This window comes from Herpailurus yagouaroundi, unplaced genomic scaffold (assembly GCF_014898765.1).
Source record: "Herpailurus yagouaroundi ecotype Mexico unplaced genomic scaffold, PumYag 165, whole genome shotgun sequence".
In the NCBI taxonomy this organism is placed as follows: domain Eukaryota; kingdom Metazoa; phylum Chordata; class Mammalia; order Carnivora; family Felidae; genus Herpailurus; species Herpailurus yagouaroundi.
The window spans coordinates 10734756-10762612 of NW_024412406.1; the positions used below are offsets into that span (position 1 = coordinate 10734756).

At 42.2% G+C, this 27857-nt stretch overlaps 1 protein-coding gene across 1 annotated transcript in view; it reads left to right on the plus strand.

Annotated features, from left to right (window-relative positions):
* JPH1 (junctophilin 1) overlaps positions 1-27857 on the plus strand; it is an 84745-nt gene that overhangs the window by 2844 nt on the left and 54044 nt on the right. Inside the window, 1 exon segment of the mRNA XM_040487564.1 lies at positions 3300-4059. Coding sequence (XP_040343498.1) covers positions 3300-4059 — 760 coding nt within the window.

Here is a 27857-nt window from a genome sequence, read left to right on the forward strand (position 1 = left end):
GGAAAATATGATTCCATGTATTTTGTGATGACATTAAACTAGAAGTTTCATGTGGGAAGTACCACTTATTTTATCAGTAATTTGTGTGAAGTGTTGCTGGCATAGAACTTGCCTGAAAATTAATTAAAAATAAATTAGTACCATAGTAATGAAATCACATCTAGGTGCCCAGAATTTTTTGCATAACTTCTGATCTGCACCTCATTTTTTTCCACCAGTCATAAAACTATTGAAAATATCTAGGAAGATGCATTGCTTTATCAACTGTATATGCTTGCATATGCCCATTCATAGCATGTAAATGTAAGTTTGGCATAGCACAGTATACATTTTACTGGAACTGGATGCCTTCCACTACAAGGCTGTAGTTAAAATGGCTATATCTAGAAAACCAGCTCCCAGATGAAAAATCATAGAACGTAACTTAAAACCCATCAAAATACTTTTTACACTTGTGAAATACGCATCTTTATTTGAGGAATGGAGAGGAACTAATTAGAACTTTATTTGGACAGCGGGGAGAAGTTGGTACCCACCTGCTTCATAAAAATAGAAACCCTTTTTTCCTAAGTTCATTGACTAACCCTATTTTAAATTTCAGATGAACTACTAACAGTTTGACTGTAAATTGGTTTTTAGCAATTCTATGGAGGAAGTCTTCCATACACTGTGATTTAACAAAATAGGATGGGAATGTGGCCAATGCTGTTGCCCACCCCCCACTTCCCTGTTTGACAGTTAAGCATAGAGATAAACTTTCTAATTACTGCTGTTGCCTCAAACTGCTTGGATTTTCAAGCAGTACTTATTTGGAAATTCTGAATGCTTGTCTTACTTTTGGAGATACCAGTTCAAGGAAGCTACTTATTAATTCTCCCTCACTGTTAAACATTTACTAAGATGATATGGTTGCATTTTAAAAGTATAAAACTCAATTGATCTCAAATAGCACCTTTGGAAACTATTTTTGCAAAATTAACTTGTCATGATGTAGAAAGGTAGGAGATGATTATAGGATCCCTTGTTTATCTAAACAAAATATTTTTTAAAAAGGTTGTTTTAGTACATGTAAGTCAAGTTGTAGAACTTTTATCCTAGAACTTGTATTTTATCTATATAGACAAAGGAAAAGTCAAAGTTCAAATTTCCTAATAATTTAATTCCCTTCCCTGTTAAGGTGGTGTATTTGGAAATGGCTAATAATCAGTAGAAACCTTCTTAACCTGAATTGTCTAAATGACTATCTTATCCTTTTGGGTTTACTCCTTTTGAGAAAGCTATGGCCCACCTACCTTCTTAGAAGTTCATAAAGGTCAGGTTCAAACTTTTAGATTTGCCTAGAATAGGACATTCACAGTACCAGGCATCCTAGAATTTCATTGTTGCCCTGCTGTTAGGTCTGTTTATAGGACATAAATATATCAGAATAAACAAAAAGAGAAGGTAGTCTTGAAATGAGTCAAAACTTTTGATTTTGGATCCATTACAGTTTTAACGTCTAAATGTAATGAAATAATCAGCACGTATTAACACAATGGTACAAAACCACTAGCATCATTGCTCAGTATTTAAAAAGTAAATGTATGCCACACAGTGGAAATCTGTGTGTAGCAATATAAAATGAAAGGCGACTGCAAGGTGGATCTATATAATCAGAAACTGAGAGAGGTCAAGACATTTGATTACATCAAATAATTATATCGCTGTAATTTATTTTCTATGATATTGTGAGTTACTATGAATCATACAGAAATACTTACATCTTAAAATTTCTAGATAACTTCTGGGGGATACTGTAATTTAAAATGTGCCTTTAAGTAAAGGAAATGGCCTTGATTTTGAAAAGAAAATTCTAAACTCCTAAATTTAATTTTTTCCCTATGTTCCCTAATATTTTTTAAAGTTTACTTATATTTATTTTGAGAGAGAGAGAGCAGGTAAGGGGCAGAGAGAATCCCAAGCAGGCTCCATACCACCAGGGCAGAGCCCAACGCAGGGCTCAAACTCCCAAACCGTGAGGTCATGACCTGAGCTAAAAATCAAGAGTCCTGCAGCTGACTGAGCCACCCATAAGTTCCCTAATTTTAGTATTCAGTTTTTCATGTGATTGTTTTAAAAGCAGCACTATGTTATTTTGCTAACTTGTTTAATAGAAAAGTCTACTGAGCACAAATGCTTTAGCTTAGAGATTATCCTATTCCTAAAAAGGCATAATATTCATTGAAGTGATCTGGTGTCAACAGAGTTTTGAGGGACACTGTCAAACACCCCTTTGCTCTGAGATGAATTCCAGACTGTTAAAGAATGGAAGTTTTACTTTGGCCTTAGTCCAGTTTTTCTAGGGGTAAATAGCATATTCTTTTGAGCCATCATAGCTGTTTACTATAAAGTCATCAACACCTGCAGACCACAAGACACATAAGCCGTGAGACTGGAAATTTTGCCCTAGCTTAGGAGGAAACTCCTGCTCTCTGAGTGCTTCTAGTCCATGATGTGGCTCATGTAGTGGCAGTGACTAGGGAAATCCATGAAGAGAATGACGGGAGAAAGCAGAAATCTGGCAACGAGTACAGGGCAAATCTTTGACCATTTCACCTGGAAGTACAAAATGTTAAATTGCCCGTTTTTTTCATGTCCCACAATATTCAGGATCTGTATCATATATGTCAAATCACTCTTTGCTTCAAAAATTTCTCCCAAATCTAAATATTAAAGTTTTCCCTGCCCTAAAAAAAGATGGTGAACATGAAAGAAAGAAAATGTAAAGTAAAATAATGTGTTTGATGACCCATGTCCCGATCATTAACAATTTTAAGTCTTTTAGCTTGTTGGAATGTTATTGTGACAGACCTAGAGCTTTTAGAGCTTTTCAGCTGAATGAGTAAAATTAAAATTCAGGAAGAGAACTCATTTCATCTTCTGTGACACTGCCTTCCTTTGAGGGATTTTGATCAGGGGAGAAAAGTTGTTTTCTAATGATCGCTCTTTTTGTATTAGAAAGTGGTGGTTTCATCTGAAACATTCGTATAAATTTTTAAATGAAAAGGAAAATTACCAAACTTGGAAAATGCTAAACAATTACATTGAAACCATTGACACAAAATTACAGGGCGGGAACCCACAAGTGGATGAAACGTAAGGTGTCACTTAGAGTTGACTTGGATACGTGTAGGATTTGACCGTGAACCTGCCTGCTCTGAGTACCGGGCTCTCCTGGGACGCACCCAGGTGCTGGCAGGCGAGATCGCACCCCTTCCGCCCCCGACTCACATTGTGCTTTCTTGCCGTCTCTCTCGAAGGTACTTACCAGGGCCAATGGGCCGGCGGCATGCGGCATGGCTACGGCGTGCGCCAGAGCGTGCCCTACGGCATGGCCACCGTGATCCGCTCGCCGCTGCGCACGTCCATGGCCTCGCTGCGCAGCGAGCAGAGCAATGGCAGCGTGCTCCACGATGCCGCGGCCGCTGCCGACAGCCCCGCCGGCACCCGCGGCGGCTTCGTGCTCAACTTCCACGCCGACGCGGAGCTCGCGGGCAAGAAGAAGGGCGGCCTCTTCCGAAGGGGCTCCCTTCTCGGAAGCATGAAACTTCGCAAGTCCGAATCCAAGTCTTCCATCTCCAGCAAACGCAGCTCCGTCCGCAGCGACGCGGCCATGAGCAGAATTAGTTCCAGCGATGCCAACTCTACGATCAGCTTCGGCGACGTAGATTGTGATTTTTGCCCGGTGGAAGACCACGTCGATGCCACCACCACGGAAACCTACATGGGCGAGTGGAAGAACGACAAGCGAAATGGTTTTGGCGTTAGCGAGCGCTCCAACGGCATGAAGTATGAAGGAGAGTGGGCAAATAACAAGAGGCATGGATATGGCTGCACCGTGTTTCCCGATGGCTCCAAAGAAGAGGGGAAATACAAAAATAATATTCTGGTCCGTGGAATAAGGAAGCAGCTTATACCAATAAGAAATACAAAAACTAGGGAGAAGGTGGACCGAGCAATTGAAGGCGCGCAAAGGGCAGCTGCCATGGCGAGAACCAAAGTGGAAATAGCAAATTCAAGGTATGTAAATGCAGGGCGGGTGGTTGTGCATGGTCGTTCAAAACAGTGGGATATCAAATATTTTGGTTGTCATTCTGTTGGTAACATCACCATATTTGCTTCTGTAACTATCAGAATCAAAGTTAGAAAATGATTAATTCCAATGGAATGAGAGTCAGAAATGTACCTGCACTATTCTGAACCTGGCCGTCATCGCAAAATGTGGAAGCACGTTGAGATCCCCTTGCTGTCACAAACTACTTCCCAAATACTTAACGTCGGGTCACTCAGACTGTGCACATTTTCAGGAATCGAGAAAGTTACTTTCAGGGGTGTGTTGTTTTGTTTTAATACTACCACAGAGAATGATTTTTTCTTTTTTTCTTTCTTTTTCTTTTTTCTTTCTTTCTTTTTTTTTTTTTTTGAGAAAGCCACCAAGATCTAGATATGGCAGAAATGGAAAGTTACAAGACCAAATCTCCTATGCATTGTTTACAACAACAGAGCTCAACTGTATGGGAATGGCAGAGGGACTAAGGCTGATACAAATTGTCACATTCTATGCTGGAATGATTAGATCACCGGTGTATTAAAAGGAAAGGGGTGGGGGGAACCTGCCATGGACAGATGGGACTGTCAGCGTGCCAAAGTTGGAAGAAAGTAGAGCAGTAGAGAAGGGATGGAGTGAGTAGGAGATCGCGATGAATTATAGATTGAGAAGTGGGGTGTATGTGGGCACAGAAGGACTATGTGCTTGAAGTTTTGCCATGAATAGCTGGATTTGGGGTCCAAAGAGAGGGATGGAGAAATCTATTGGGAATAGAATTGTCATATTGTAGACAAAAAAAGAAAAAAAAGATGGTTATAAATGGAAAATATGATTTTTAGGCTTATTTACATGGCCACCGAATGGCCACAGTATCATGTGACTTGAGGCGTACATTTAGCATAGAATATTAAAAACCCTTTTCTTGCTTCAGTAATATTTTCCTGTAGAAGTAAATGTCCTTTGGAAGCCACAGAATATTAGCGTGTCTTCAGATTTTTATTCTTAGCATTGTATTAAGCTTCTCTTTTCTTTGGTTGAACCATACAAAATTTCTGATACTTGAACTTCTTGGTGTTCAAAAAATGGCACTTGCACAAGGTTCAACCTTATACTTTCAGACTTTTGACGTTTCTTTAAAAAACAAAAACTTTATGGTCACTGTTTACTTCTGAGTATCTGAAACATTACTTGAAAAATGAAGAGGTCATGTTTTTTGTGTTATATTGAGATAGGTGTCAAAAGTTTTCAGGGTTTCCATCTTTATCCCAAACTCCTCCTATTTTAAAGTTAATATTGCTTATTGTTAATTAGCATAAACTTTCGGGAAGGGCCTCTCTGCCCTTCTCTGTTGAGCAGATTTTATTTTAGACCACAGTTTCCCTAATAGCCAAGCGTTGAATTACTTGCTTTTCGGTTTGCTTATAGATGGGATACTTGGCACCTCTAATCTTACTGGCTTCCTGGCCCTCAGCTAACTTTTGAGCTAGTGCTATACCTTTGGTTATGCCCTGGCGTCTAATTTTAAATGCACTCCTGGATTTTTCCATTTGCTTTCACCTTACAACCTAGTGATCCTAGTAGAAGCAGTTTGATCTCTGCAGATGCAAAGTAAAACTGTGCAGGACACTCTAGCAAATGATTTTCTTAAGCTTGTTTTAATTATTGACTTTTATGATTAGTTTAAATGGGAGGAATCTACATAATGAAAGGGAAAGGCTTGTAATGCAAGGATGTCGGATTATACTAGTATCATAAACTCCTACCCAAGTGCTAGCCACATCCTCTCTGTTGAAAATCTTTTGGGGGTAGTGGTAATATAGTTTGAGATTACTGTGTTGTATAGTTTTTAATCAAATATACTTTTGGCCAGTTAACTACTTTCTAAAAATTTCACCTAGCTATCTTTTCAATGCTCAATTCATTATAGTAAGTGAAATAAGCCAGTCACAGGACAGATATTGCATGATTCCACTTAAGTGAGGTGTCTAAAATGGTCAGACTCCTAGAAACAGAGACTAAAATTGTGGTTGTCAATGGCTGGAGGGAGGAGGAAATGGGAAGCTGCTGTTGAACAGGTATAAAGTTTCAGTTAAGCAAGACGAGTGTGCATGCAGTTAACAATACTGTATTGTGCACATAAAAATTTGTTAAGAGGGTAGATATCATGTTAACTCTTCTAACTACAGTAAAAAATATATGTATACTATTTGGATGATGCAATAGAGAAAACAAAATTCTCAGGTAACCTTTTATGTCTTCCTTACTTTCATTGTTTACTCCTCTTTCCAGATTCCTTGCTTTAATGATACTTCAGATATAGAGTTTTGCCACTTGTTTTTGTAGAAAATAGCTGATGGATTGACATTCCCCTTCAGTAGCTCTGAGTTTAAAGTTCTACATTCTTTTAAAAGCTTTTTTGTTTGTTTTTTTTTTTAAACAAAGAGAGGGACACCTGGCTGACTTCATTGGTTGAGCCTCAGACTCTTGATTTTGGCCCAGGATCATGGGATTGAGCCCAACACTGGGCTCCATGCTTAGCCTGGAGCCTGCTTGGGATTCTCCATCTCTCCTTCTGTATCTCCCCTGCCCCAGCATGAAAGCATGCTCTCATTAAATGAATGAATGAATAAATAATAGAAAAAAAAAAAAAGCTTCCATTAAGGTTTTGGAGATTGCTGGGGGTGGGGGGGGACTTCTTGCTATATTGTCATAAACCATGGCTCTTTATAATGTCTCAGTATCTGCTCAGTACTTCCTGGACCCTCCAGTAGTTATTGTTAGTGTTTTGGTTTTACAAAATAGCAAAAGTTTAACAACATAAGGTGACATTCTCCCCCTCATCCTGCCCCAGTAATGGCAAAATAACAACTAGAAATAACTACCTCCTGGCAGCTGCTGCTCTCAAAATCACTTGTTCGCCATTAGCAACAGAGGGAGATGATAACTTTAATAGTTACTGACCATCTTAGTTTGCCACCCAGATAGTGCTAATCATTATTCTGTTGCTGTTATTTCATAGGCTGTGGAGAATTTTTGTTACTTAAGTATCAGGGAGTTGGATCCATTTGTGTACCATCACCTTATATTATTCTGAAGCAAAGCTTCAAGTTGGCTTTGAGAGAAAATAATTATATCCTCCTCAGGGAGATCAGGGGACATAGAACCAACCAACTTGAGCTCAGAAACTCAAGAAGGTCTGTGGACCTTTCTTTTGCTTCGTTGAATAGGGAGTAGTGGTGTATCTCCGTAGGAAATGCACAGGAGGCGTATTTCAGAAGACTTATTGTGGCCCCTGTTTAATTCTTACAGATAAGAGAACGTGGGGAATAATGTTACCAGTAGATAGTAAAAATAATGCAGCAGATAAAGAATCAGTAGATACTGATCCTTTACTAGCAGGTTAGCACTTAAAAAGTGACAGCTCTGGGGCGTCTGGGTGGCTCAGTTGGCTGAGCATCTGACTTCAACTCTAGTCATGATTTCACAGTTTGTGAGTTCAAGCCCCGCATTGGGCTCACTGCTGTCAGCGTGCAGAACCTGCTTTGGAACCTCTGTCCCCCTCTCTCTCTGCCCCTCCTCTGCTCACACTGTCTCTCTCAAAAATAAACATTTTTTAAAAGAAAGAGTGAAAACTCTAAGGGGTACTATTAATTTGCTGACTCCTGTAACTTCTTCTCAGGTTTCTGTTCTGATCTAAAAAGTACCAGATGTATAAGATTTAACAAAATGTTTTCTTCCCTTTTTGTCTTGGTCCTGTGGGTAAAAATCACCTGCTAGAATTGAGAAACTGTCTCACCCTTGTTTTTAAAGAAAGGTTCCAGATGTAGGGGAGCAGCTCTGAATATCTCAAGCCCCTCACATTCAGAGGCTGAGACCAGCGCTGTGCCCAAGATCACCCTTCCATACCTGTTGTTTCAATGACAGTTCTCATTTGGGCATTTTTACCCCATTTAACTCTTGTCTTCAGTAATTTCTTAAGACATGTTCAGAGTACTGTTTCTTGAGAAAAATATTTTAAGGAGTTTTAAAGTGAGGCATTTGGCTGAGATAGCATATGAGTGGCCCTCAGAGAACCACTCTTCTCTGGAAAAAGATCGTTTAGAAAAGGATGTAGACAAAAGAAGAGGTTTGTAGACTCTGAGCCCCAGAGGACGTGGTTATCATGCTAAAGGATGGAAGAGAGCTGGCTTAAAGCAGTTGAGAACCTGGGGCACCTGGGGGGCCCAGTCAGTTGAGTTTTGAACTTTGGTCCAGCTCATGATCTCACGGTTTGTGAGTTCAAGCCCCACATCGGGCTCACTGCTGTCAGCACAGAGCCCACTTCGGATCCTCTGTCCCCCCCTCTCTTTGCCCCTCCCCCATTTCCACTCTCTCTCAAAAATAAACAAACATTTGAAAAAAATTTAAAGCAATTGAGAACCTTAGGCATTTGTTTGTACTGCCTTCGTTGAAGCACACAGATTCAAAGAAAGGAAGTAAGGTGGGAATGTAGAGTGGAATGGAATAGTTACCCTGTTCTCTGACTCTGTGGCCAGACTGCCTGAAGCTGGGACGGTGCTCACTCGACTGGGCAGGCTTCCAGGACTACCGTGACATGTCAGTGACTGCTGCTCCCAGCCTCTCCTGAACTTCAGGGGGTAACAGCAGGGCCAGTAATGTCAGGAGGGAGCCCTGTGCTGTCCCTGGCCCAGCACTCTCCCTGCCAGGCTTGTCACAGATGCAGTTGTACAGGGGACAGAAGCACCAGGTCGAATGTGGAGGCCTGAAGCCCAAGGAACTGGTGCACAGGTGTGCCTGCTGCACCTGTTTTCACAACTAGAGATTGGATTCCATGTTGCCAGGTTTGGACTTGAATATGAAAAATGACATCATTTTTTTCAAAACTCCTACATAAAAGACATATTTTCCATACTTTTTTTAATGTTTATTTTTGAGAGAGGGATAGGGAAGGAATGAGGGGGGGGAGAGGCAGAGAGAGGGAGATGCAGAATCTGAAGCAGGCTCCAGGCTCTGAGCTGTCAGAACAGAGCCTGACGCGAGGCTTGAACCCATGAACCTGCGTGAGCCAAATTTGGCGTGAGCCAAATTTGGATGCTTAACCCAGGCACCCCATGCTTTTTCATTTAAAAAGGTATTTTAAGGGGCGCCTGGGTGGCTCAGTCGGTTAAGCGTCCGACTTCCGCTCAGGTCATGATCTCACAGTCCGTGAGTTTGAGCCCTGTGTCGGGCCCTGTGCTGACACCTCAGAGCCTGGAGCCCGTTTCAGATTCTGTGTCTCCCTCTCTCTCTGCCCCTCCCCAACTCATGCTCTGTCTCTCTCACTGTCAAAAATGAATAAATGTTTAAAAAAATTTTTTTTAAGTAAAAAGGTATTTTATGATTTCTTACCACTCTCCCTGTTTCTTCCATGGCTTGAATGATTCAGCCACGACAGCTTTCCTGAAGTTCTAAAGGACATCTTTGCTCATCCCTCCCCTCTTCCTGGTGCCCTGGCCCCAGCCAGCTGCTCAGGGCTGCTCTGTCTTCAGGTCTAGGCATCAAGTCTCCTCTTCATGGAGGGTTTACCCAACCTCATACCCTCCTACTCTACTGCCACCCCCTTCCACCTAAATGCCCATTTGTCTGAGCTCTCGTCTAGTTCAGTATGTTTGTTTCACATCTCTTTCTCCAACTAGATCAGAAAGCCAGGCCCTGAAAGCAGCTTTGCTCACTTTGGTACACCCAAGGAGCTAGTTTAGATCAGGGCACTTTGGTAAGGGCTCCGGTAAATATTTGATGAATGAGTGAATTAAATTCTCACTACTTAGGCTATAAACACTTCTAATTCTGTTTTCTTGGGCATTTATAAACCAGCTTTAAAGGAAGGAAACATAGCTCTCATAATTCATCATGCTATAATCTGACCGTAGTGAAGGAAGTACAGAAAATGCAAAAGTGCATGTTACAGGTACCTTTTTTCTTAACTATGTCAACAGCATTAAAAAATCATAACAAAGGCAAGGCTGGGAAATAAGAACTTGAGGTTAAGGCAAACTCTTATCTCCATTCTTCATAGGTGTGAGCTGGTCCAGTGATACATATGAGTGCTTCCCGTAAACAGATATGGAAACTCCAGGAAGTCAGCTTATACTCACTATAAAAATATTAGCTCATCCCTACCTGGTTGACATCACCAAAATATGGGATAAATCAGAGCAAAGCCTAAGAGCTTACTGTTTTTTAAAAACCTGTTCGCCGAATGCTCACTTGTCTTTTTTTCCTTTTGAAAGTTTTTCTTGTCCTACCTCTTTCTTTTTCCTGGTCATTTTTCTTAAGCTCAAAAAATAGCATTCAATGGAACAGTTCCTCACAAGATTACTTGACTTGATTCACTTCACTTATTAGTAATTAAAACCCAGAGTCAACCATGAGTCAGTGCACATTATGGATCCAAATTAAACTTCTCCCAATTTTAGAAAAAAAAAGCTGAGTCTCTTCCAAGTTATTGTGAAGAGCCAGGAATTTGAAATTCTTAAATTCAGTTGGAGAAAAGGATTCTCGTTCTCTTTTGCAAATCAAAATTCTACTTTATATTCTATCTTTCTTTTCTGTAATGTTAGTAGTCCTATCATATCTTTAAAAACCATTGTAGATTATCAGACCATTGTAGATGATCTGCTGGGGCTCTGGTTAATGTTCAGTTTTTAACGTAAGTGATTTTTTTTTTTCAGGAAGGTTGAATTTTTCTGTAATGCCTTGTAAGCCATTTTAATGAAGAGGCTGCTAAGTGGGTAAAGTGATTTTGGAGGAAATCACCTAAAATATGGGAATTCACTACTGAGGAGAGCATTAATTATTTGCCTTATTTAGGCCTCCTGTACTCTTCCATATCAACCTCTGCTACCCGTCACCCCTTTCCCTGTTATCACCAGCTCTTCTACAAGCAGATTCCAGAGGCTTTGTTAATACACTCAGGCCAGGGTGCAAAAAAGTTATTGTAAATGAGAATTGATAGTTGCCTCTTTCTTTACAGGAGAGTTGTTTTAACAGTTGAATGAGAGAGTGGGTATCATAGGGCTTTATAAACTGTAAATAACCACATATAGTTTACGTTTTGTGAGATGTGTCGCCATTTAGTGGGTCATTACACATAACAGGGGAACCTACTGTGTTATGGGAATCTTGTTTCTGAAGATCTTTCTTGAAAAAACTCTTCCACCTGCCCTCTCGAGTCCAGCCCCATTCAGAAACCGAGGCCTGGAGGTGGCCGGGTGTTCTAATGATTTAACAAGTAGGTTCAAGCAATACAAATGTCACGAAAATTAGTCTTATGCCGTAATAATGAGAGGGTCACACAGTTATCCAGACTTCCGGGCCATTAGAAACATACTTTTTTAAACCTGGGGATCATAGAGGCATGGCTTTCCACTTTGATTAAACAGAGAACATAAGGAGGAGATGCTGTGTGTGGTGTGCATGGGATACGAGGTAGCGTTCAGTCCTGCGGAGATCAACTTGGTGAAAACTGGAGCAAAAAGACAGCGTTCTAAGGGGAGGGTAAGCCAGGTTTTGGGGACACATGTCACCCTTGTTTTAACTATAGAAATCAGAGTTGGCTTAGACGGTACAAACCGCAGCAGGTTCGATCTCCTTTATCTCTGAAACGTGACATTTTCCTGATGCCGTAAATACGAAGAGTTAAAGCAGCAATGACTTTCTCACATACATGATGAAAGCCACAAGTGTGATAGCATCCATGTTCCATCCCATGTGCTCCTGGAGACAGAGCCTCTGTCTGCGGGTGAGTGGCAGAGCTCTGCGTGCACGCTCACAGAGCCAGGAGACTCCTCTGAGCGGCAGCTGCCCGACAGCCAGAGGACCCCGCTCACAACTTTCCATCATGGATTAAGCTGACTCCGCCAATCTCACTTTACTCAAGACACCAAACTGGCCGCTTGCAAGACTAGTGCCTTGCAAATCTTTGAGATGCTTTTCTTATTATAGATGAAATATGAACATTGTGTTTAGGAACAGGATCCAACAAATGCCAAAGGTATTTATGTAACTCATTCAGCTTTAGTACAACGGCCCCTTGAGAATAAAACTAAATAAGCCTTTAATAATTTTGCCCTTCTATTTTAGTCGGTGTTTCACATTTATTTGTATAATATGCTTCAATTCAAAATAAGCTTCTTTATCAGAAATTTAATTAAGATGTAAGGAATCAAGATTGCCTCCAAAAGAGTGCAACTCTTTGAAGTCAGATCTTCTTAGGAATTCCCTGTGTGCCGAAAGAAACTTATTCAAGTCAAGTAAAATACATTAATTCATTTTCTAACATTTTAAAAATAATTGTGCCAGAGATTAACAAATAACTGTTAGATTTTTGTCAGTTTTCTTTTGAATAAGGTTAAAATTTTGCTGAGTTTTACTACATAAAGTCCATCAAATTTTGATCTCAATTGGCTTGGTCCAGAGATCCCTGTTTAATTTTTTACATTGGTGTAAGAGCTTTTTGAATTAGTATTTCAAGATTTCCTACACTCACTTCCATCCATTGAGGGAAAGGTTTGATATTCATGTGGGGACCCTACTAAGTCAAAACATGTTAAGGAAAAATCCCATAGAAGCTGGACTTTCAGGTTAAGGAGTAGGAATGGAGGAGTGTCTGGTGACGCGGCCATACCCACCCACTGCCGGCCCTTGTCCCTCATTCCCACCCCTCCTGTTCACCCTAGCAATTTGAGAATGAGTTGAGCTGTGACTGATATATACCTTGCAAAGATGAAAATGCCCTGGAAGGGTCATTAGCTAACACGTTAGTTAACACCCTGGTCTGAACTTGCAGAAAAGACTCTAAGTTACCAGGCCATTTTATAAGGTTTGGTTTTTTATCTCAGGGAAATAATGATTTTAATCACTCTTATGATATTAATCGATGACATACTATGTAAATGTAATATTATGATTAGGATCCAGCTCTTCTAATCATACAGCCTGGTTAGGACAGATAAAATTGCAATTACCCAGGCACCTGGGTGGCTCAGTCCATTATGCAGCCAACTCTTGATTTCTGCTCAGGTCATGATCTCACACTTATGAGATCCCTCCCTCATTTGCTCACACATGCACATGTGTTTTCTCTCTCTCAAAAAATAAAAATGCAGTTACCTCTCAGGTGATTGGCACCTGGCTACAAGCTTAGCACATAGGAGGAGCTTAGTCATAGCCTGGGGCCGGAGGCATGATTGTGCAGGTGGTATCCAGCTGGCACAAAGGACAATGGCCCACATGTATTTGGGGTATTGTAAAATGTTTGGTATGGCTGGAAAAAAGACTACTTAGGTGTGGGGGGTGTTGAGAGATGAAGTGGAGATGAGATGCGGGGCTCACTGACCTATAAAGGGGGAGTTTGGACATTATCCCAAAGTCCGAGGAGAGCTACTGATAGTTTTAGGCAGAATTAAATGATCAAATTTAGAAAGATCACTCTGGATGCAGGTGATATAGGGACTGGGAAGAGTAAGGGGCAATACAATTGGAGGCCGATTAAGTGGTAATGTGCTAACTGGCAATCTAGGTAAGAGCCCATGGGCTGAGCTAAGCAGTGACAGCGGGGATAGAAAGAAGAAAATGTATGGTGACAGCGTCCCGGGCAGACTCCATAGGACTTGATGGTTGGTTGAATAAATGTGGCAAACCTAGAAGAGGCAGAGTCAGAGTGACCCCTGAGTTTCAGGATTGGCCAACTGGATGGATGCTAGTAGTGTTTATTCAGACAGGGACCGGAGAGGAAAGTATGGGTTTAGAGAGGAAAATTGGTTTGGATTTTGACTTCTTGACTTGGGAGATGCTGGCCCCAAAGACAAAAGGGAACATAGCCTGGAATTCAGATTTGTACCATACATAGAGAGCTCAGACCCAACCCTGAGGAACAAAGACATTTATGAGGCACATTGCAAAAGAGGAATTCCATGTCCAGGATGCTGGAGGCAGCTCTTTTAAAGAAGCACAAATAGAGCACTTCTCATGTTAAGGACTAGGAGGAATCTGTCGCCTTAAGACCACGCAATTCAGGCATCAGAATATCTATTCTTGAATTTGTGAAATTATGCTTTCTAAGATTTGTGCTCAAAGGACCTACCCAGTGAGCAAGATCTGTTGGCCTGTTTCTTTCTTGGCGACATCCTGGAACAAAATATCACCCTCACAAATTATTGTGCTGAAGAAACATCCTTTGGCAAACATTTATTTAGTGCCAGCTCTGTCCAAATACGATACTAGGCCCCAGGAATACAAAGATGAATAAGAAACAAAACTTGCCATTGAGAGCAAATACCCTGGGGTGGTGTGTGTTGGGGGTGGGGGGTGTCACAGCACTTGCGTGTGGCAGGTTGGGAGCTGTGAGCCAGATGGGGGCTGTGAGTTGGAAGCACCCACTGGGAAGCACCTGACCCGCTTGGGTGAGCTTGTCACCAACACTCCCCTGTGCTGTTTGCACAAGCAGCTCTCTGCCTGGAACGCCCTCACACCCACGCCCCTTTGCCTAACCTCTCTTAGTCCTTTGTGATCACGCTCAAGGTCCATACGGGACTGAATTAAGAAAACCTAACAAAATGTCTTTTCGTATATGTAATTTTACCCCTGACAGTAGCAGTGCTATCAATGGAATATACATAGGTAAGAGTTGAATAGTACTAGGGAGAAGATGACTAGCACTTTCTTTAAAAAACAACAGCAACAACTAATGGGGCCCCTGGGTGGCTCAGTCACTTGAGTGTCCAACTTTGGCTCAGGTCACGATCTGACAGTTCATGAGTTCGAGCCCCGCATCGGGCTTGCTGCTGTCGGCAGAGTCCACTTCAGCTCCTCCATCTCCCTGTCTCTCTGCCCCTCCCAGGCTTGCGTGCAGGCGTGCATGCTCTCTGTCTCTCTTTCTCTCTCAAAAGTAAACATTAAAAAAAAACTATTAAATTTTTCAGGGTGCCTGAGTGGCTTGATCTGTTAAGCATCCAACTCTTGGTTTCGGCTCAGGTCATGATCTCACGGTTTGTGGGTTCTAGCTGCATATCAGGCTCTGTGCTGACAGCGCAGGGTCTGCTTCGGATTCTCTCTCTCCCTCTTTCTCTGCCCCTCCCCCACTCGCTCTCTCTGTCTCTCTCTTAAAAATAAACAAAAAAATTTTAAGTTTTTCAATAGTTAAATAATTTTAAATCACATTTTAACTCATCTCTGCATAGAGTCTGTAAGATGTGATTTTTGATGGTAGCAGAATCCCAGCATCATTTGGACATAGAAACATCAAAGTTAGCTATTTTGTGGTAAGTTGATTTTTTGGCGGTGTTTCCAGCTAAGGAAGCAGTGTCGACACCGCTAAACATTTCCCCCACGTATCCTACGCACCAGTGCAAGCACCCTTCCCGTTTTGCTCTGAGGATTGCAATTTCGGTGATGCCTTTTGGCCACATACAAACAAAGCTGACCTGGTTGAGTGCTCACCTGGTGTCTGAACCTGTGCCATGACCTTGGCATCTGTAACCTCCCTTAATCCCCATAGCAACCCCATTAGTGATGTAGAAAGTTCACAAAACAAGTAGGTGCCCTGTGTAGGGTGGACCCCAGGCAGTACAGCATCAGAGCCCAAGCCTTTAATGTCCACTAGATTTTGAGAGTTGGGGTAGGAAGTTTTTTCCTTTTACCCCACATACCTACCTTAGGCTCATAAAGGAAGATCTATCTGGGAGCAGTGTGATTTAGTCACATGCTTCATTTTGCCAGTTTCATTTAACCAATATTCGATTGATAGCCACAAATCTTGTGGATGAGACAGACGGATTATGTCAGTTTAATATGGTAAATTCTAAGAAAAACTGAAACCACATCAGAAGAAAGAACACAACACATGTGGGGCTGAGCCTGTGCTGTGGAGAGTGAATCGAGATTCCGCAGGAAGCAAATGGTGGCAAGGATGCCCCAGACAGAAGGAGTATCTGGAGGAAGATGGAGTGGGATAAAAGTACATAGGGTAGGTTCCTACCGGCCTTTGGATAGAGGTGACATTGCCTCTCCAGGTGTGGTCCATCCAGCCCCTGCAGCAGATCAGAAGGGGCACTTAAAATCTTCTGGCTCCCACCTACTGCTGATTTCACATCTCTTTGGGTGAGTCTCAGAAGTTTGGTTTTACAAGCTTCCCAGGTTATTCTGAGGTATGCTGAAGGTTGATAAATGTAGGTTAAGATAGGATAGGAAATGATGTCATGAAGGTTTGGGAGCTGGATTGTCTACCGTTTGTTGGCCTTGGGGAGTCTTTGAAGGAAGGTGAGCAGGGAACCATCTGTCTCTGAGATGGCTATTAAGTGGGGCCAAGGCTGTGGAGGCCTGGGCTGTGGACAGATGATAAAGACCCATGCCCTTGCCTGAGAAGCAGGAAATGAAATTAGCAGGAACTGGTGGGTAGAGGTGGTGGGCAAGGAACAGAGGCACATCTAAGACATTTGTGCGTGTGATATTCTAATGTTTCTGAATAAGATTAGTGAAAAGGTTCATCATTCCTGGAATGTGGGTCATTTATTTCAAACATATAAAGTAATCTTTCTGGGTCTCTCATCAGTGGAGATGAGGAAGTGAGGAACTGGACCACACTGTCACAGAAAGCCCAAGTCTGGGCCTCCACTGTTGTGTGAATTCCCTTCCTTTGCCAGTTTTTGCACTTCACAAAACCACACCAACAATATTTCTTACAGAAATTATTCAGATAGGAAACATGGTGGAACATATCACTGACGTTTCACTTTTCCAACTCCCGATTTGTCCTCAGTCAGAAGATGGTGTACTGAAAGGACAAATGTCCTATTGTGTATACTGTTAGGAACAAGATTATAGTGAGGGACATATCACCAAAATCAAAACCATTTTTGAAGTACCCATAAACATTCCAGGAGCACAACTCACGTGCCAGTCATTCTTGATCATCTGAGGGGTATTATTCAATGCTTACATACTTAGTACTGCCCTAGACCTGCAGTGAGAGAAAGGAAGCATGGGCCTGAATCTTCCACAAGTTTAGGGTTGATTGAAGAGACCTCATACCTGTAGGGAGTCGTTAAATAATGAGACACCAATTCATTCAGTCAGCTGTTTATTAGTGCCTGCCTCATCCCATACAGGTCTTGAAGTAGTTTATGTAAATGAATGGTCAGTCTTACGGGAATTAAAAAAGGATAGATGGACCAGTCCATAAAGCACCTCCCAAGGTTTTTTTTTTTTCTTGGCTTCTAGGAATATTTTGAGTTCTTTTTTTTTTTTTTTCATGTTACCTCACAAACTTGACAGAGCATTTTTCAAAATTATGTTATTCTTCTTAACTCCTCACTAAATCAGAATAACTTTCAGCCCATTGTTGGAATGATTAAAATCTAATTATAGAGTGAGCAGACAGTCTCTAATGTTTCATTCTATAAATGAAAACAAAGGAAAGACAACCATGTGTAACAGTTTTCTCCCCGCCCGGTTCGGAATCTCCAGTAATAGGTTAATTTTGTGGTGTTAAAGTTCAGTTACTAACGTTTACTCTTGAAAAGTTTTCTTTAAATTACAGTTTGCTATATTTGTAACAGTTACAGAGCCTCCTCTATTCAGTGCCTGATAATGGAAATTTCAAAGGAAACAGAAGGCATAAGCCAACAAAGGGAAGGAAAAAAAAGCCTCAAGAATCCCCCCATAAACAGTGTCTATGTGAACGTGTATGCATGTGAATCTATGTAAATTCATGTGTATAAGATGCTGGTCCTAAGGGAATGCCGAGTAATGAGAAGGGGGAGAAAAATGAGAGAGACAGCATGAGTAAAGGATGTTCTGGTATAATTGGCGTGTCAGGTGGAATTGGTCTGGAAAGATTTCATAAGGAGTTTGAGCCTTGAGCGATATTTTGAAGGGAAGCGAAGGCATGATTTGTCACAGAGGCAACAGAGATTTTACCAGGTAGGGCAAGAATAGTGTCTCTGATGACTCACAGCCTGAAGAGAAAGAAAAATGCTTCAAGGCAGTAGAGATCACCAGTGTTCATTATCTATGGGCATTTCTGTGTCCTTGTGCTTCGCTGCAGTGGGTATTACTTTTGGCCTCATTGCCTTATTAACCTTTTGATGTTCTATGTTGATATTCCGTGGTGACTCCCATGGCCAACAGAACCTGAAAACAAGGGTCTTTCACATGCAGACCCTTCCCTCTCCCCCTCCTCCTACCACCCAGGAAAAAAAAAAACTATCCAGAAAGTTAGTAAATTTGGGCGTAGCAGTAGTGGTGCTAGTCTGAAGTTCCTGAAAGCTAATGCAGTTGGTTTGTAGAAAAGAACAAAAATCATAGGAAGGTGGGAGGCTAGGGACACCGGATCTAACATTTCTGTTAGATCTTTACTCTGAAGCTTCGTCCTCTTTTGAGAAATCTTACAATATGTGTACAAAAACGTACTCAAAACCCTTCTGGATTGTACTCCCCACTGCTGGTGTGTAGAATGTAAGAGGCACAGTATTTTGCTTTGTAGTGGGTGGTGTAGAGTACAGCTGAGTCATGGTGAGAGAGGAGGACAATTAGATAAGGGTGCTGACTATTGAAGGATCTTAAAAGCTCTAATCAGGTGTTATGCAACACACAAGTGGAAACCGTTTCAGAGTCCTGAGGAAGTTAGTAACATGATCAAAACAACATCTGAGGAGAATGGTTTTAGCTGTCATGCACAAGGTGGACTGGAAGCAGAGTTGGGACAGGACCATCAAGGGCATGAACAAATCAGTCTACATGTGAAAAACTGGATCCTTGAAAATGGTAAAGGAGAACTCATCTTGTATATCACTGGTTGTGTGCAAGAGAGTTAAAACCCTAAGGATCTGAGCATAGTCAGCTAAGAGCACACATGGACCGTATATAATGATGGTGACACTTTGGGGAGAGAGGGATAATGAATCTTTGAGTCCCGGACTTTCAAAGAAGAACAAAACAAAGAGATTCCTGTAAGGATGGTGCTCAGAAGCCTCTAAATGGTGCATTTAAGAGCTTCCAACGGAAATGAAAACATCAACATCAAAGATTTCCATAGTCACTTGTAATAGTTGTTAGGAAAATGAGTAGAGAAGGCTGGGGTAGAGAAATGTAGAAGGAATCATTGGAGATAGCCATTTGTGGAAACAGGAATTATTTTATACTAAGATAAGTTTTAGGCAAGACACTGGCCAAGGTTTGGGGTTATAACCAACATCTCTATTCTCATAATTCCATTGTCTGAAATCAAGTCAAATTAGCAAATCCTTTTAATTTTTTATTTACTCTATTAATAGAGTAGCCATCGAAGTATCTAGATGGTCAGCCGTATAGTAATCAGAGCTTTCATTAACTCTTTATGCTGCCTGTTGTAAAAGGTTGAAATTGACATCTATGATTTTCTTTGCCTTAGAAAAGGTATCTTTGATTTTTGATTCGTTGTTGTATATACAAAATGGATCAAGAAAATAAGCACATGACTTGCATGAAGATGCCTGAGTTACTAATTAAACAAAAAGCTTGAAAACTTTGCAGAAGCTAACTTCAGGCCCCAAACCTTATCAGCTGGGACCTCCCTCCAGAAGGACATTAGTAGGCATTTTACCCACACAGAGGAGGTAGGACCAAGAGCAGAGAGTTACGAGTCTTACAAAGAGCACGTGAGTTCAGCTTAAGATCAAAACCACGGGAGAACCGGGCGTCTGTTTTGTGATGATTGTGTTCCACAGTAGCATCTACATTTTTTTCTCCCCCAGGTCTCTGCTCTCACTCGTTGCAAGTTTATTTTATTTGACCCCTCTCTGGTTTGTAATAGAGAATCTGCGTGTCCTCCCAGAGCAGGAGTATCCAGGAACACAGTCCACCCTGCCTGCAAATTCTTGCAGTGGCAAGTCCCAGCTTGAAGAGGCCCCCTGCTCAGCAGGGTCTGACCAGTCACCTGAGAGATCACCCCTCCTGCTGGAAATCAGGCAGGTGCAGGCGTGCTTGATGAGGTCCAGGGGTCTCTGTTGAGCGGTCTCAATTTTTCCATTAAGAAGAAACTGGTTACCTGTATATTGTGGTCTAGTCGGTCAGCAGTTTTTCTTATTCTCATGAAACAGGAAAATATGAAAAGAAAAACAACTTTCACTAAATGATGAACACTTATTAAATGAGTCAAAATATAAAATTGTAGCTCTTTCAAAAGCATGGATTACATCGAGTCATGCTTTATAACTTTTGTCTGTCGGAGAGGACTCTGAATTAGCTAAGAATGTAAAAGTTTAGGTGTTCAAGCCATGGAGATTAAGGAGTTAAGGATTCCTTAATCAAGGATTCCTTAATTAAGGATTAAGATTTTTTTTAGGAAAACAAAGGTAAAACTTGTAGACAAATAAATGTATTTACAGTCCCTGTACCAAGCAGGTGTAGTGACTTTTAGGAGCTTAAAATAGGCCATATGTAGCTGGTTTTCCTCATGACATTTTCAAGATTTTTTTTTTCTCTTAATTTTTTTTGTTTTTCCTTTTCTTCATCCATTGTATCTCTGTATACAGTTAGTATGAAATTCTGCTCACCTCAGTACTAAATAATTTTTAGAAATCTCAGTACTAAATAATTTTTAGAAATTTAGAGTTACTGCTGAACTAATGAACTATAAAGCTGTTTAGAATTACTATAAGTTTTTCCTAATAATTACTTACAAATCTAAATATGCTGGAATCATTCTTAGTAAGAACTATGAGAGTTATGCCCAGAATAAGATGTTTCTTATACCTAGAAAGAAAATGATAATTGTGAGTAAGTGGTCATTTTTGGTCATTTTTAGACTTCAGTAGTCTACTTTATGTTTATTAATATAGACTGTGTAGCAAATAAAGCTAATTCTATCTTACACGGTACATGGGATCCAGCACAAGTATCAAGAACTCATAGGCACTTGAAGTACTTGGTTTTGATTTGTTTGTCATCTCTTTCTTTAAAATTTTTTAATGTATTTATTTGTTTTTGAGAGAGACAGGGACAGAGAGAGAGGGAGACCCAGAATCTGAAAGCAGGCTCCAGGCTCTGATATGTCATCACAGAGCCCCATGTGGGGCTCAAACCCGTGAACCCCGAGATCATGACCTGAGCCGAAGTTGGACACTTAACCAACTGAGCTCCTCATTTGTCATCCTTGAGTTGATTTGCTCCCCCAGGGATTTAAAATCCACCTCAAAGCTAAGACCTCATCAGGTTTCTGACGGTTCATATATCAGTTCAATACTGCATAAATATATATATATTTTTTAATTTCTGTGCTGAGATCATTGCTTAAAAGTTTTTAAGCTTAATGGAAATGATCATTCATTACTGAGTCCTTTATGGCTAGTGACACCGATTTCCTAGGGCTCAGTTACAGCACACACATGAAACCTGAGCGATAGGAGACAAGCAGGTGAAAGAGTTGAAGTTCAAGAGGTCTGATTCACTCATCACCTGGAGACTGTATCCCTTTCTCAAACAGGCTCAGAGCAGGGCCCAGGAGCGAGACCCCAAGAAACCCATTCACAGTCAACCTGAAGAACATCCCGCTCTTCCTCATGGTATTGGCCCCACCTTATGTTTGGGGACCAGGATGCCAGAAAGACTCTGGGAGCTGAGCAAACTGGGCTGAGGTAGGAGATTTTATTCAGATGTCATCTAACCATGTGACATATTAAGCCTTAGATTACTCGTCACAAAATGGGATGATTTGGCATCCAGCTCACGGAAGTTAGGAGAATTCAATATGAATGCCCCTAACACGATAAGTAGCACTCAGTAGGTATTAAATGAACTGATAGAACCAGCAGTCCTTGAATACTTCCGTGTCGAGTACTGTATAAAGACAGCCCTCACCCTCTGAGGCATGTTCCAAGGCAGGAGAGGGAGGAGAAATGCAGCAGATTCTGTGATGTGATACAGCAAAAGACAGTGCATATAATAAAGCAACAGAAGATCCCTAGGTATCTGGAGGAACTGAGAGAGACTTCAAGGGGCAACTCTTGGGCCGTCTTGAGGAGACAAGTAGGCATTGCCGGGAACAGAAGGGGGAAGAAAGACTTTCCTAACAGAGGGAGCCACAGGGGAAAAGCGTGGAAGATTTAGACCTCTTGTTTGTTCCTTCCCTGATAAAATTCTATTGTCATTTATACTCCTGGGGTTCCAGGGCATAGAGAGGCAGTGTGTGCTCTTTGTGGTTAAGAACACATGCTGGGGGGGGGGGGGGGGCGCCTGGGTGGCTCAGTTAAGTGTCCAGCTTCAGCTCAGGTCATGATCTTGTGGTTCATTTGTTCGAGCTCTGCTTCAGATCCTCTCTCTCCTTTTCTCTCTGCCCCTCCCCTGCCTCCTTTTCTCTCTGCCCCTCCCCTGCTCGCACTCTCTCTCTGTCTCAAAAATAATTAAACATTAAAAAATTTTAAGGGGGCGCCTGGGTGGCGCAGTCGGTTATGCGTCCGACTTCAGCCAGGTCACGATCTCGCGGTCCGTGAGTTTGAGCCCCGCGTCAGGCTCTGGGCTGATGGCTCAGAGCCTGGAGCCTGTTTCCGATTCTGTGTCTCCCTCTCTCTCTGCCCCTCCCCCGTTCATGCTCTGTCTCTCTCTGTCCCAAAAATAAATAAAAAACGTTGAAAAAAAAAAAATTAAAAAAAAAAAAAAAAGAAAGAACACAGTGGCTACAGTCTGGGTTCAGATCCTGGCACTGTCAGTGAGGAAACTCGGGCCTCACGTGCCTTTGTCTGCACAGTGGGGAAAGAACAATAGCTTTTCGCAGGATTATTGTGAGGGTTAAGTGAGGTAATAAATTTGAAGTGGAAAGTGGATGCTGGTTCACGTTGGAGTAAATGTTGTAATTATTTCAATCAGTGGTTCCTGAATACCACTCTGTGCACAAGCAGGAAGAGTGGGTGCTTTGGGAGAAACCAAAATGAGAGAGAGAGAAATGGCCCTGTCCTCCAGGAAATTTATAACCTAGTGGCAGAGACGGATGGGTCAACAACTTGCAGTGCAGCTGGAAATTAAACAAGAGCTATGTGGAGGTTAAAGCCGTGTGTGGGAGCATCACTAGAAAAGAAATCTGTTCCAAGGAGGAGGAGGAATTCTTCAGAGAAGTGCGGTTGGTGTAGACTTTTCACCCAGTGCTCATTTGGGCTTGCTTTGGCTCTGTTGTGTGTGACTCAGCACAGGACCATGCAGGCGCATTGTTGGGCCTGTTCCCCTCTCCAGGCCGACTTTGTCTTGGCTCCTTTGCCATTTACCTGGACGGCATTCAAATGCTTCCCTTAGAACTGAAGCTGGAAGGGTGAATCAGGTAGGTCTTTATATCGTAAGCCAGGAAGAGCAGGAGCTGAGGGCAGTCAGGAACTGGGACTTTATCTGCAGTGGGAAGAAGTCAGGTTACAGGGACGTCCCCAGGCCTTAGGCTTTGGAGCCCATTCACGGACTTCCCCGTCCAGCCCCTGCACTGCTTCTGTTTTGTTGCTCTTGGTTCCAGCGCCGACTCCCCACATTCAGAAGAACCCCCTCAGAATTTCAGGTCGCCCACCCCCACTGCTCCCCGAGCACAGACTGGAGTGAGGCCTGCACTGTGAATGGGAAACTGGATGTGAGAAAGCAGAGAAGTGATAGCAACCCTCCCCAGTAGTGAAGGAGCACCTGCCATGCTCTCCAAGAGTCCCCATGTCCCCCAGGGGCTACCAGCTCACAGGTAAGAGGTGGGCTTCTGTTGGCCCGTGTCTTCCAACAGTTGGGTCCATGCTATCCTACTTCTGGCAGAACTGTCTCACGGATGGTGGTTTGTGCCTGACTCTGCCCCACAGCTTGAGCTCTGATGATGAGCCATCCCCTCTGTTTTGGTCAGGCTGGTCCTGGCAAGAGAGGCTTGTAAGTCAGCTCTAACCCAGTCATCTTTGCCTTTGAAAATCAAGGAAGAAGTGAGTGTGAGCTATGGTGCAAAGAGTTTCAGAAGGGAGAAAAGAGGGAAACAATTCAAATAAATGTTTAACTGACAGCCTGCTTTTCCCCAGAGAGGTTTTGGGAATTCTCTCTGGAATATGGTATAGTAGTTAAGAGCACAGCTATTAGAGCCAAAGCATCTTCATGTCTTGGTTTTGTCACACTTTTAGTTGAGTGGCGTCAGGTAAACAATGTTACCTCTCTAAGCCTTAATTTCAGCATCTGTGAAATGGGTGTGATCATTAATAGTGCCAAGGGTTAAAATGAGTGCTCCCTGAGTTGGTATGTGTTAAGTATCCGGAACAGCACTAGACGTCAGGAAGCATTGTGCAGGCATGAGCTCTTTTTCCTGTTACGGAGCACGTAGAGAAATCTGGGGTGAACTTGTTCTCCTGAGGCCTCATTGGGCACACGTGAGGATACAATGCCTCTGCGGCACTCACTACCCGAGGCTTTTTTGAAGTTCAAGTAATATGCATGTTCAGTCACTGGGTTAGTGGAAGCCCATCGGCATTCATAGGTAGCTATAGAGGTTCTTTCCCAAAATTCTGGAATAGGATAGATGATTTTCTCCTAATACATCACTTACAAATAGGAAGACAAACTCCAGCCTGCGGGGTCCGGAGCCACACCTCTGTTTGAAGTGCCCAAAGGCTATGCCAGGGTGTGTGCCTGCTGTGAATAGAAAGACAGATTTCGGTAGCGCAGGTTTCCTTTCTGAGACTCAGACCAGCCTGATTCATTCGCCATTGTGTGCTGTGCACTGTGGAAGTTTAAACAGCTTTGAGCCCAACACCTGTGTCTTTGTCCGGGTCCTGCCTTGCAAAACAGGATCTGATTGGACTTCTCTTTTCCACAGTTACCCACCTGCACGCCTGCATTTCTGCATTCCTGCCTCGTAGTGCTTCAGCCAACTTTTCAGAAAAAATAGACTTGAAAGTATGAGAAGATGACGTGAAAGTTAGATAGAAAATTCTCCTCCTACTACGTTCATGTTTGGTTAAAAACAGATCGGGGGTTCCGGGTGGCTCAGTCAGTTAAGCATTTGACTTTGGCTCAGGTCATGATCTCGCGGTCCGGGAGTTTGAGCCCCACATCGCACTCTGTGCTGACAGCTCAGAGCCTGGAGCCTGCTTAGTATTCTGTGTCTCCCTCCCTCTCTCTCTGCCCCTCCCCCGCTTGCACTCTGTCTCTCTCAAAAATAAATACACATTTGGGGCACCTGGGTGGCTCAGTCGGTTAAGCGGCCGACTTCGGCTCAGGTCATGATCTCGCGGTCCGTGAGTTCGAGCCCCGAGTCGGGCTCTGTGCTGACAGCCCAGAGCCTGGAGCCTGTTTTGGATTCTGTGTCTCCCTCTCTCTGACCCTCCCCTCTTCATGCTCTGTCTCTCCCTGTCTCAAAAATAAATAAATGTTAAAAAAAATTTTTTTTAAATAAAAAATAAGTAAATACACATTTAAAAATTTTTTAAAAAGACAGAGCATGAAATGTCTATTGTATGATGATTAAAACATCCTCCTATTGTCCTTTCTTGGGCATGTCTGTTTAGGCTTTAGGGAAATAACTGAAACCCGCCTTTTCCCCCATATATAGTTGGGTAAATTTGCAATCTGCGAAGTGACATCAGAAGAATGGAGTAAAAAGTAGGGATCTAGAAGTCAGTACTTACAGACCCCTACGCAGTAGGCCATTGTGACAAATTTGGAAGACAGGAAGTACTTGTGGATGCTTCCATGGGTGAACACTGTTAGGAGTTCAGAAGTGGGTCTGAGATCTTCCTGGCTCTCTAGCAGGATGTCCTCTAGTAGTGCGGTTGTAACAAATCACCGTGGTGGAGAGTAAGTGCCATGATAGAGTCCATTGCATTTTTCAGACTCTTTTTTAGTCCTGCGTGAAGTTTAAGAGAACAAAGGGATTTGTTTTTCCATGTGGGAGCGTCAGGAAAGGCCTCTGGGAAGGGGTTAGAGTTGGATCTTGAACGTTGGGAAGGATTCCTGCACACAGAAATGGGCAAGAGCACATCTTAAGCAAAGAGCATGAGAAAAGGGCACAAAAGCGGATATGGGGGCGGGGGGCAACAGTGACACAATGGGGACCATCCTATAATGTACCCAGGTCCTGGTGTGCTACTGAAGGTTTGTGATTATTGTGCATTTTCCAGTTAAATACCTTTGGGGATATCTCCTTTAAAAAAAAAAAAAAAAGCTTTAATTACCATTATAAATCTGTTAGGCCATCTTGTTCTTGCTGAGCAGATTTGTGTTCTCTCTCTGAAGAGGGCCATATTGTAGCTGGTGGTGTATTAGATGCACTCATTGCCATAAATGCAGCTATGTTAATCTCAGTAGTCATTTATTTCCTTTTAATGCCGTAAAGAAATGAAAATTGGATCTAACTGAATTCTCTCGCTCCATTCTCTCAGGTGAGGTTTCTATAGAAAATGTTCTTTTCCCCTTTTTGACGGTTGCTTGGTTTAATGGACCTTGTGGTTTTAGTGCAGGTGTATTTCTTAGGACTGGTTTGTTGGTATCCTTTGTAGTTTACACAGCAGCCTCCTTTCCAGTAGTCCATCCACTCCCTTCACGTATGGGTGAGGCCATGTTTGCTAAGCAGCAAACTCTTAAGTAAAATCCTCACTCCATTGCACAAAAGAAATGCATAGTTTGAAAGTCACTTTTAAGGCTAAGTAGCTCCACACGGTGAAAATATTTACTACCTCTTAACAGAAACATGTGAACAAAAGGTTGTTCAAATAACCTAAGACTGTCGTTACAATTAGGTAAGACCGTGGTTTCATGGCCTCTGTTTAACTTAGTGCCGACTAAGGATGATAATCAGATTAATCTCTTTTGAGAAATTGTCCATGGGCTCAGCTTTCTTTTTGTTTCAGCCTCCTCCTAAAACATTTCCTTGAATGCTCATTGTCTGCTCCTTCACTGCGTCTCCTTCTGCCTCTTGCTTGTTCTTGACTTCTGCCTACATCTGCCTTTCCTCACCCCCAACCTTTCCCACTTCTGGACTTACCATCTGTTATCCTTCTGGATGTCCAGCTCTGCGTGGTTCACTTTTACCCCAATGTCGTTTGTAGACCCAATTCATTTAATGGATGTTAATTGAGAACCTGCTCCCTGCTGACATGATGCATGTTCAAGAAATGGGTTTTCAAAGGCAGCACTTGCCCTTTGGGTGCTCATCATGTTATGAGGTGAGACAAACAAGTAAACAGCCCATTACAGAAGTGCTGGTGTGGCTGAAAATCTGCTGGAGAGGGCGGCGGGAGGCTTAGCGACCCACGGATGATGGGAAGATGAAACCTGCCCCTGCCATAGCCCCTCCTGGGGCCGCCTTCTCCAGTCCCCTCCATCTTCCTCCTTGCTCCTTGCCATTCCATACAGACCTCTTGTTTCAGTACTTCTTAGACTATACGTATGTGCTTGTTTTCACCAGCCAGTTCTTACTAGTAATTGTACACCTAACACTGGATGGGGGGTAGGACACATCCGGCAAACTGACTTGCCCAGGCTCGGTCTTTTCCTCTGTAAAGTGAGAACAGTGACTTCGAATTCTTGCCAAAGTTTTCCTGGCTTTTAAAAAAAACAAAAAACAACACCTTATGATACTCCACTAAAATAAGTACATATTTATATTGAAAATCCTGTAAACATTTTGTCTTTATTTTGTGATGACACAGGCATGATTTAAAAGTTAATTTCTTTAGTAGGATTAATTTCTAAGGACAAAAAGGAGAGAGAACGTAGTTTTTCTTTTTGGTGTTTTTTTTTTTTTTTTTTAAATAGTTCT